At 42.8% G+C, this 11920-nt stretch overlaps 1 protein-coding gene across 1 annotated transcript; it reads left to right on the forward strand.

Moving 5' to 3' along the window:
- The first annotated feature begins 1525 nt into the window (after positions 1 to 1525).
- Positions 1526 to 9148, forward strand: stk25b (serine/threonine kinase 25b). Its single transcript, XM_083782977.1, has 11 exons — positions 1526 to 1934; positions 3022 to 3252; positions 3473 to 3529; positions 4104 to 4212; positions 5388 to 5545; positions 6008 to 6193; positions 6757 to 6902; positions 7584 to 7689; positions 7846 to 7920; positions 8679 to 8815; positions 9090 to 9148. The coding sequence occupies exons 1-11, from the start codon at positions 1905 to 1907 to the stop codon at positions 9127 to 9129; spliced, it is 1275 nt and encodes a 424-aa protein (XP_083639103.1). The 5' UTR covers positions 1526 to 1904; the 3' UTR covers positions 9130 to 9148.
- Positions 9149 to 11920: the final 2772 nt, after the last annotated feature.

Genomic DNA, 11920 nt, shown 5'->3' on the forward strand with positions numbered 1-11920 from the left:
CCCAAAAATGTACCTGAGGCGGCTAATAGCGGCACTGGCGTTGCGTATAAGACAAACAATGGGAAATAGTCTTGGGAAAGTCTTCATCCGATTCTGGGTGAGTTTTTGGGTTCTTTGTAATTCTACTGACTCTTGAACACAAAGCATTTCACCTTGACGCAGGCCCTGTTGATCACAGCCTTTGTGATCTACCTTTTGTGCACCCCTGCTCTAAATGCCTTCAATAATGCAACGGCAGCAAGAGCAGTAAGGCTATGAACCAGAGCTACTTTCATGCCAATATCATCTTGAATGATATTACACTAATGACAGTCATGTTTCAGGGGTATCATTACAATACAAATCTAATGGCACCTTTTAATCCCATAATGTGCGTTGTGCGACATGCATGTGGTGGGATTGGGTGGATTGGCAAGTGATGGGAAGTAACGATTCCGTTTATTTTGTCATGTGTTCGTGGAAAGTGCTGCCCGGTTCCAGTAGTGTAGTGGTTATCACGTTCGCCTAACACGCGAAAGGTCCACAGTTCGAAACTGGGCGGGAACGCTTTATTTTCCTTCAAACCAAACGATAAGCATGGCGAGCTTTGGTGTACTGGTCTGGTAGAACATCAGTTGATTGCAGATTGCAATTGCATTGTGCGTGCGACTGCGTATTTGACTCGGCCTCTAAGAACTAGCATAATGTGTTTGATCGATGACATTTTCACTCGAGTCCAAGACTTCAAGTCCACTTTCCCCTGTGGTGGACAGACCCCGCTGAGCCCCTGCAACTGCGAACATGTACAAATGCAAATTATAAAAGGTGCTTACCCTCTTACCCCAAATGTTAGACAGGCTGCCTTCGTGTCTGTGTAATGTACTAGTCGCCTAGTCCGTCGTATTCAATAAATAAGTCCCGTTTGTGACCGAGCGCCATTACCCCCTCATTTACTTCCTGTTTACATTGAGCGCAATAACAGCTTTCGCCGGAGGCGCCCCCTCACTACCGCCATCTATGGCCATTGCGAACCTCCGACCTTATCGGCCACAAACCGAATTAAACACTTATTTATTGAAAACTACGGACTAATACATTGCACAAGCACGCCGACAGCCTCTTTAACATTCGGGGCAAAAGGGTAAGCACCTTTATATTTTGCATGTGTACACTTGAAAGGGCTCTACGGTGTCTGTCCAACACGTGACCACACACGGGGATGTAAAAATCGATCAAATACATCTACGAGAGTCTACTCTAAATCTTAGGCTAAAGAAGAACTAGTACTACTATGCGGTGTTGTTGTTTTTTTCCCACATTCTTTCTAGCGTAAAATGAAAGAACAGCCAGGATACCCATGTCCTGAAAACACCACATATTAATTAACCGACAGGCGACAGCTAATTGACGGAGCTAGTAAAGAGTTGAGACTATCATCATGTAACCAACCTGTACAAAGGAAATACAACTCCCACAAACCTAGTCTCGCAAATGCCTCATTGCGCAGGCGCCCAGTTTGTCTGGGCCATTATTTTGTCCTCCTGAAGCCACAAATGAAGAACAGACGGAGCGATCGCTCCTTGATATGAATTAAATATTGACATTTCTCCCCTCTGCTTATCGCGGCTCATATACATGGAGTCCCACGACACATAGCTGGCGTTCCTGTCGGGCTGCTGAGGCCGCTGTTGGGGGACTTCGAGGCCGAAAACACTGCGCGGAGTGACATCCCTGTTGAAGCCAAAAGCCTGGGTGTTTATCTATATCTCACTAGCTTGCTGGCTAGCCACCTAGCTTCCTAGACAGCTACTGGGGGAGTTGGGGAAGAGGAGGAGGGCGGAAAAAGAAGAATTTTAAGACTTAAAACCTCATAACACAGGCGGAGAGGGGGCGACTGCCCCTTTCCTGTCAAACCCGCCGAGGGGATGGCGCACCTTCGAGACATGCAAAACCAGGTACAGTAATGTTACATTCGGCATGATTCGGGACCTGTCACCTCCCTCATTTCCTAGACAAGACGAACCCCCATGGATGCAAGGCTTTCAATGAATACGTGTGTGTGGGTCTGTGGGCGTGGGTGGCATCATGGAATCATTAGATCACATCATCACCATCCAGAGATTGGCGACGCTAGTGATCAGATTTGGTACACGCCCATCCCCAGATCCATTCAGTTTAATCTTCCTCTAGTCAACAACAATGGTGTGATCGGATATTATGACAAATGTGATCTCATAATTTCAGATTGTCTGCAGCATTATTTTTCCAATAATTGTGCATTTAAAAATGGTAATTGTTATTCCAGAACAGTTAATTGTTAGCCCCATATAATAAGTATGCTTGTTACCCAGAGTGGAAACACTGTTACCACTCAATTTAGAAATGTCATGCATCTTAAATTATATATTGGCACAGTGTCAGAGTGGTGAACTAATTGTGCTGTGAGTATGAAAGTGTCAGTACTGGTAGCAGATAAAGATAAACTAGTCACCCGTTTTCCTTTTTATTATGAGCATTGGATTAGTTTATTGAAGTATAAAATATATACAGTATTGAACTTTCCCATGGACCAGGCTGTGATCAAGAGTCCAATGACTAACGTGTTACGACACAGATCCAGGTGGATGACCTGTGACAACTTCCCTGTGACTTCCCTGTGACAATCCCACTGATGGGAAATTATCTTTTTTTGCTTTCATCACATTCATTCCACTTGGGCTAAAGCCCTAACCACACCAAAGGGTCAAGACGGTTTTAGCGTTGTCCCTGCGGTGTGATATGTCTTGTTGCACGTTGACCCTAGTGATTCAACGCATGGAATTCAATGGCCCAAACCACACCAAAGGGTCGAGACGGTTTTAGCGTTAACTCCTTCCAACCGTTTGGACCCAAGGAGTTGCATGGTGACCCTTTGGTGTGGTTAGGGCTTAACACACACACAAACACACAGTGACAACACAATACACTACTCAAACAAAACATAATGCACTGCACTGCACTGCACTCATAATGCCACTGTCCCTCTTTTCGCCGGCGGCCCAGAATTCCCGGCTGGACCCGGAGGAGTACTTCACCAAGCAGGAGCGTATTGGGAAGGGCTCCTTCGGCGAGGTCTACAAAGGCATCAACAATCGCACTAAAGAGGTGGTGGCCATTAAAATCATAGACCTGGAGGAGGCCGAGGATGAGATTGAGGACATTCAACAGGAGATCACAGTGTTGAGCCAGTGTGACAGTCCCTTTGTCACAAAGTACTACGGATCATACCTGAAGGTGAGGAAAGACCTACCGAGTACCGACACACAGAGATGGAACTATCGATCATAGGCTGAATAATGAGGAAAGGCCCACTTTTAAATGAAACTGATAATGTGTGACACGCATACATTACTAATGTCATAGTGAATGTGCTTGTCAACAGCAATGCCTATGTAACTCATGTGACTCAGATCTGTATTTTTTTGTCTAGTAACTTGCTTTTCTATTTTCTCAGGGGACCAAGTTATGGATTATCATGGAGTATTTAGGAGGAGGTTCTGCTCTAGATCTGGTAGGTCAATATTAATTTAGTTTAAAAAAACCTAGTACAGGCCTGGGCCATGGCTTAGCAGTCCAGGCACCTTGGCCTGAGCCTGGCAGTGTGTCGCGGGGTTCGACTCCAGATACCGACGGCCTTCACTGCATGTCACTCCCCATCTCTCTCCCCCATTTCCTGTCAGCCTACTGTCTGTCCTTCTATTAAAAAAAATGAAATAAAGGCGAAAGCTGAAAAAAAAAACATTTAAAAAAAGTACATAATACCATTAACTGGAATCTGATATTGTTCCTTAAGCCATTCTTTATTTATTTTTTACGACATGGCTCCTCAGAGGCGAGCATTCTAGTAGAGTATCATTAGAGTAGAGTGTCTGTCTGTCTGTCTTTATAATCTTCATAGTTAAAGTCAATGGGGCTCTGATCGGACTGAAATCTAGACCAAATTTGAAGCCATATGTCGTATAGATCTGTCATAGATGACTAATGTCACAGGCTGGTCACATGGAGTCTTAGATTTTTCTGTCTCCATCCTAACATCAGTTTCTCTTTTATCTGGGCCATATTCTAACCACTCCTGTTTGTCTCAGCTGCGTCCAGGGCCTCTTGAAGAGACTTACATTGCCACCATACTGAGGGAAATACTGAAGGGACTGGAATACTTGCACTCCGAAAGGAAGATACACAGAGATATCAAAGGTAACGTATTACCATAATGCAGAAGCAACACCTGGAGAGAATAGATGCACTCATTCAGGTACTTCCTGAGTACTGTGTTGTATTTCCTTCAGCTGAAAGGGTTGGCATTATAATGTATCATATCTCATCTAACATGCTTTAGTGCACACATGGCCGGACCATCTAAATCCGGCCCTCGGAGTCCTCAAAGAAAAAGAAAATATCCCCCCCAAAACAAAATCTACAATCTAATAGGCTACCATATATTAGTGGTTTTGAGACAAATTAATTTAACTCTACTCCAATTTATAGTAATAAATATTTAGCATTTGAGTACATCTGCATTCCATATTCCATCCGTATGACGTATCGTTTTATGTTTTAATGTAACAGTGAAACAGTTCCTTGAGTCCATATTTATAACATAATGCCATGCGTCTTATCAGTGACCTATGGAGAGGTGCATATCATAAAAGATACTGTATATACATTTATAGGCTCATGATTTAGACGTTGATATCGCATTGACCTAGATTGTTTTATGTACACCAGAGTGATACAGTACAGTACAGCATTCTACCAAATTCATGCAGTTTTAACATAAATCAGCACTATGTGTTTCTTACAATGTGTGGCCGTTCACTCACTTTATTGAAGTCAGTATGATGCCCACCCCAGCTTTAGGGTGATGTTTTTCATAGACAGAAATGTCAAAATACACTTAACATCTTTTAAAATTACACTTTTGTTAACCACTTGCATCCCAGCATTCATATTCTTAGGGGAACATTAGCCAAAAAATAAAGCTGAGCTTGTAGATATATTTTTGGCTAATGTTATTTTTGATGAAGAGATTTGATGTATAGTAGACTGCGGACGAGTACTTTTGTACAGAAGTACTCATGTCTCATAGTGTATGACAGACAATTCTCAATGCGACATGATTGTGAGTTTATTCATTTATATGATTGTTATTCTTTATTCTTGTTCTATCAAGAAATGATAACGATTATCATCCCATCCCTAGGCGGAATATTAGTCATTTATAATGGACAGCCATTCTAGAATGATAAATTGTTAACATTAATAATATAGACTGAATGCTTGCTTTCAGTTGTCTTGCTGACGTGCCTTGGTCGTTAGCACTTACTTCTTTCTTTCTTTACCTCTTTATTTCTTTCTACCCTACCTTCCAGCTGCCAATGTGCTACTGTCAGAGCAGGGAGACGTGAAGCTGGCAGACTTTGGTGTGGCCGGTCAGCTGACAGACACTCAGATAAAGAGAAACACATTTGTGGGCACGCCCTTCTGGATGGCTCCAGAGGTCATCAAACAGTCGGCGTATGACTTCAAGGTGAGACCAGAGTCGACGCATTAACCCATTCTGAACGGGCACCCATTTTGGTGTCAGCATCATGTTATGCTTTAGCTATTTAAAAATAGCAGATCTACAAGCTCATATCGCGCCACCGAGTGGCGCGATACGAGCTTGTAGGTCTGCTATTTTTGAAAAATCGAAGAGCGACTGACATTTTTAGAATCTGATCTCGGGTCAGAATGGGTTCATCAGACCAGTGTGTGTCCGGCGGAAACCTCGTATGAATCTGATCTCAGGTCAGAATGGGTTAAACCACAGATAACTTGTTTATTTGATTTCAGTTCAGTTGCAGTCTTGTCTGCTTCAATATTCGGGTCTATTATAAACGTGCTTGGAAGGTTCAGTGTTGTTCATTTGGTAAAAGATAAGTTTTACTTTGTTAAAAAAAAAGAAAAAAAAAGATGTCTCTCTCTCTCTCCATCCCCCTCCCCCCATCAGGCAGATATCTGGTCCTTGGGAATCACTGCCATTGAACTGGCCAAAGGGGAGCCGCCCAATTCAGACCTGCATCCCATGCGGGTTTTGTTCCTCATCCCTAAGAACACCCCTCCCACTCTGGAGGGCTCCTACAGCAAACCTTTCAAAGACTTTGTGGAGGCCTGTCTCAATAAAGACCCCCGCTTTGTGAGTCAGTCAAGTATCACTTTTTTTAGGCATCCATCTGGTACCATCTCAAAGGTACTATGGAAGTGTTGAGCACAATACATGCTCCTTCGGAAGTTTTCGGAAAAGGGAGGTGATATAACTACAAATTTACGTCATTCAGAACTTCTAATGTCTCCCCAGTCCGAACTAGATCGACAAGCCCATCCAAAAAAACAGATCCTTTCCTACTTCTGAAGGACACTTTTAGGCTTTTAGACGCCTTGTTTGAATAAATACTTAACTAGATACTTCTAGTTACCAACTTGAGATCAGAAATCATGCTCTGATGAGTCAAGCTTGGGTTCAAACTTGAAACATTTTTTTTTGTTATTCTAGTAAAACCGCTCTATTTTTGTGACTGGATGACTTATTCCAATAGGAAGTGTGGTTTGCATTGTATTGTCTCTAATGTTCGGACTTAGCCCAATGCCCTGAGCAAAAAGGCTCAAATAAACGTAATTTGACTAAGGACTCTTTGTTTAAAGATGCTATGATTACAAAAAAATAACTTTTGTCTGTCTGCTCTCCTGCTCTTCACGCAGAGGCCGACGGCTAAGGAGTTGGTAAAGCACAAGTTCATCACACGCTACACCAAGAAGACACCCTACCTAACAGAGCTCATCGACCGCTACCGGCGCTGGAAGTCAGAGGGCCATGGAGACGAGTCTAGCTCAGACGACTCAGACATGCAAGTAGTCCCCAGTGCACCGCTCTACATCTCCCACAGACTTCCAGTGAAAACGTCGTTCCAGCGAAAAATGTCTCTTTGTCGTTAGCCTCTTAAGCTCTATATACAGTACTTCATCGTACGCTCACAACGAATCATGGTGCGACACAAAGTGGGCTTGTAAATCTGCTATTTGTTTATATATTAACATGCCCAAAATAGGGCCAGGTTGAAAGTGGTTTATGGCGAGAGTTTTCAACTTTTGTTTCGGTCATACTGTTTTACTGTAGATTGGTCTGTACCACTAACGGCACAAATTATCGGGATCATCAGCTTACCAGCACATATCTCTAATACTGTGTAGGCCCTATATATGCAGCTAAAGGCTGGTATGTGGTTGTTGTTGTTTCAGAGCTTATCTGAATGCCAAGTCAATAATACAGCGAGGAACGTGCACACATACGTATACAAATCATCTAATGCTTTAACTATGGTAGGGCAGTTAAAGTGCTGTTACTGGAATTTGCTGTTTTACTTGCTTTCTGTTGTTCATCGTATTCTCATTGCCAAGTTATGTTGTGACTGAAGCACAATGCACAGACACACACACACACGTACATACAGTATAGGACCTGTTTTCTACATAAGCATTCCCCTTAAATGTGTTATTCCACACATGATACAGGCTTCTCTTGTTTTTAGGGATGCTGATGGTGATGACCCCCAGTGCCCCATATGGACCTTCCCCACAGTTCGACCCACAACCCTGCACCATTTGCAGCAGGGATACACACACACAGATTCCGATGTATGTGCGCGTGCACACTTACACATGCATGCTCTGTACACAATCCATTAAGCTCTGGTACTGTACATACCTATGTCATCAAATGGACCCATACATTTGTGCAGTCTCAGAGATTCTGTATTAACACATCTAATACCCTTCTAATTTTGTTTCCAGTCAGCGGATTTGGTGAAACCAAGGCAACCGAAGTCACAATGTTTGTCTGCCTTGGTTACGCCCATCTTCAGAGAGGTACGCCAAATTTACAGTCAACTAGAAAAAGTGCCCTTCTGGGCACAGGTCTCCACCAGGATAGGAATGTAGGACATTGCAGCTTGCCTTCATCTGGTGGTTGGATAAAAGGGCAACAAAAGTAAATTAGAGGTAAAACACTTTTTGGCCAGTTATAGCGCCACCTTGAGGCTGAGTTGAAATTGTTCATGTGGCATTTCTTCCTCGGCCTAGTGGGAATGTGCATGCACAATTTCACGGAAATCACGCGATGTGTTCATGATTTGCAGCATTTTGTTTGAAACTGAGCACTCCTGTGAACTTTGGAAGCCAATCTTAACCAATCAGGATGGAGTCTGACAAATCTGAAAGACCCGTTTCGTTGAATGGCTCTAGAGAGACTGTGTACCAATTTGCGCGATGTTTGGACAAAATCTGTAAGTGTACTGTGCAAAAACTTGTTTTGCACAAAGCGGCCTCCTGGTGGCGCTATAACAGGCCGTTCTGGAAATTTTGGGGCAGAGGTTCATCGTTGGCATCCAGGGAGTGTGTGTGCAAAATTTGGCATCGACCGGGTTAATACAAGACTGCTTTTGTCCAGCTGATTAGTAGAAATAGAAGGAATCAACTAGCATCATGTGTACAGCTAGCTGAGGAAACTCGGTTGCGAGGGTCACCAAACCTGGCACCATGTGACGAGAACAGTGGCTGTAACTTCACCCATGTTGTATTATGCGGCTGCCTATGAAGTATTTAATGTAAATATACTATTTGTTCAGCTGAAGGAGAAGCGACGAGCCAATGGTGGCGGTGTAGGAGCCATTGAGGAACTGGAGAATGCCTTCAACCTTGCTGAGGAGTCCTGTCCTGGCATCTCTGACCGCTTGGTCACACACATGATGGAGAGAGTGCGCAGGTTAACATTTAACTGTGATATAGTAGTATATATCGTCACTGTTGGGAGGAAACCTTGTATGTCAAGTTTGAAGTTACCAATGTAGGATTCAATGCAGCTTTTAGTCGCCAGCTCTTGTTTCATTCGTGTGTGCGTGCGTGCGTGCAATACCCACTGACAGACCATTTTCAACCTGCCCTGTTATTATAGGCGGAAAATAGCAGATCTAGGTGTTTTATTTGGAGAGATTAAGTGTTGATGTCTTTCTAACTCCACTTTTTCTTTGTCCCTCCAGGTATTCTTTAAACGGTAACACCACCCCTTCCTCGCGGTGAAACCCCCAGCTGGATGTAACTCCCCCTCACCCATCTTTATGGACCCCCAAGAACTGCCCCAGTGCCCAAGGAATAACATAAGGACCACAGACAAATACCCTCTTTGATTCCTCTGTCCTGTTCCCTTAAGAGATCTTTTAATTAGTTATAAGTAAATATTTTTACAGTTTTTCTTTATAGAATGGAGAGAGTATTTAAGACAAAAAAAAAGCCATGACATTGAGAGCGCTGTGTATAACAGTTAGGTTGAGAAGGAGGGAAAAAAATCCTATAATAAAGTATAAAAAAAAGTAACATTTTGTTTGTCGTGTTTTTGTTGGTAGTGTGAATGCCTGATGAAGACAAGATTAAAATTTCTGAAGAAAGTGAATTAATTTGGCTTCTTTGCAGCAGTAGCAATACAGTAGAAAAGAAGATATATCAAAAATATATTTCAAAGATCAACTATTAATATAGCTATACATAGGTCCTGTTTTGTGCATCCTAAAATCCTAAATGGTCCTGCTGGCCAATGTAAGTCACCAAAAGTTCATGGTAATTGTAAGACTAGCCTCGGTACCAGGCTTTCATTTTTGTTGGTACAAAAATTGAAAGCCTGGAGGAACGCATTGGCCGCTCTGGTCTAAAAGTGGGAGTCAACCCTTCCGGGTTGGCGTCGCTCCAAATGATGTGACGTAGCGCTGCACTAGGGGGAGAGGAGGGGCCGGGGGTGATGGACAGATCGATGAGATCCAATTAGGGCGTGCGCAAATCTGAGCCGCGACCCGCCCCTCTAGACCAGAAACCTAACACGTTAGCTCAGGCTATTGTAAGACCAACATCCTACAGTTGGAGCATTCACAAGCAGCAGTGTCAACTACAGTGTCAACTACTGAACAGTGCAGATGGAATCTGGACCATATGAACCGGTTCAGTTCTTTTTTTCCCCCTGCCCAATATTGAAGCAGTTCAGAACCCTAAAAGTTGGTTCGGAACTGGTACCAAACGTCCTCTGCAATCATCTAGAACCAAAGTTAGTTTTGGATGGAAAAGTGGCCAGAGTGACTTCAGCCTAGCTGGTTGATACTTCACACAACGCTGTTGCTCATCACAGCTGATGCTGTGATATTCAGTGATGTTACTGACCTATTCATACATTCTGCTCACCTACTTATATTATTATATTTACCGACTTCACTTCATATATCGTTGCTGTCGGGAATAAAATAAAATTGAGAACAAGAAAATGAAACAGAACACAGCCTGTTTTTCGTTATTCTGAATGTAAACATTGGAAATCAGCAGGAAAAATAATTCTTACCCCGACCTCGGACCCACCTAACTCCCATTTTTAGTTTGACTTTTTTTCATAAATAAGTGCTATTGAACACCCTTATGTCCACATTAACCGATAATCACCAGTAGGTTACTTATCAGGACGATCTTATCGACCTACTGCATACAGTCTGGGAGCCTACTGGCTGCGATTAGGAAACACGGAAGTGACCGTGCTACTACGTGCTTAGGTGTTAGGGTATGAGGTGGCTTGTCGTTCTCAGGCTCCCAGCATGTGCGGTAGATTGATAAGATCGGCTTGATAAGTAACCTCCTGGTGATTATCGGTTGATTTTCACTCTAATCCGCTATTAGGTCTGTGTTGGTTAAAAAATAAAAGTAGTAAAAAGCGCTACCTCTTAACTCCATTGGACCCCCAAACTGTCTGCTAAAACATCTCCACCACCTCTCCCTCTCATGCAAGTAATTACTTGCGCAAGCAGAGTGCGCAAGTAATAGTTTCGCCCGGGACTCGTATGCACCGTCCCAGCCAACCCGCCACTTTTGATGCGTATGCACCGTCCCAGCAAATTGTGCCTGATTTACTGGGACCAGATTACATGGTGTGTATATGTATAACTAGCTCTCAATGATGACGTAAGAAATATGTGGACTAAAGGACCCAATGCCAGAATGTAATTGGTTTTCGATGGTGACGTAATGACGATATGTTTTAGTGTTGGGAGAATTAAAGGTAATGCTCCTGTGTATACATGTATGTAATCTGGCACCACTGCCGTATCAGGCACAATTTGCTGGGACGGTGCATACGCATCAAAAGTTACAGTTTATAACGGTCGAAAGTACTTGCGCAATCTGCTTGCGCACTAGTTGGCCATTTATGGCCTACTAGTGTGCAACAAGCAAGTATGCACTCGATAGAGTGCAGTTCTAGTTAATATATAAAGTCACAATACCACCTTTGAGGCAGTATTGCTTTGTTTTAAAAAAATATAAGGTTTTCTTAATTTCCTGTAAAATGTGTATTTTTCATTTCCTGAAAAATGAACATTTTGGAGTTGGGTGGTTTCTCTGACAGCAGAGATATTATACTTAACAGTTAATTTCAGCATCATTACATGTGGTCTAATTATTTTGTTCTTTGTATTACAGAACCCTGGTGACGGTACAGTTTGTTTATGCCAAATTCTCACCCATGCTTCACCTCACTTGCTAATCCTATGCTTTCTCTCCCCCCCCAAGCCATATCTCACCGAAAATAGTCATACAAGCTCACAGCATGTCACAACGCATTGAGCTTGTAGATCTGCCTTTTCCACTGAATATTTGCCTATTAGGACATGCTCAGAATGGGGAGGCTAGGGTTCAAGTGGTTAAATCAAACGGTAACCCTGTAATAAGAAAACTAGGGGTGGACATGCCAAAGGAATTTCAGTTAACATGGTAAATATTTCCAGAATTCATTTAGTATATTATGATGCTACTTAAATTAAAAGCTATCTAGTAAAACAAGATT

Source organism: Protomyctophum parallelum, assembly GCF_964188405.1.
Source record: "Protomyctophum parallelum genome assembly, chromosome: 14".
Lineage (NCBI taxonomy): Eukaryota > Metazoa > Chordata > Actinopteri > Myctophiformes > Myctophidae > Protomyctophum > Protomyctophum parallelum.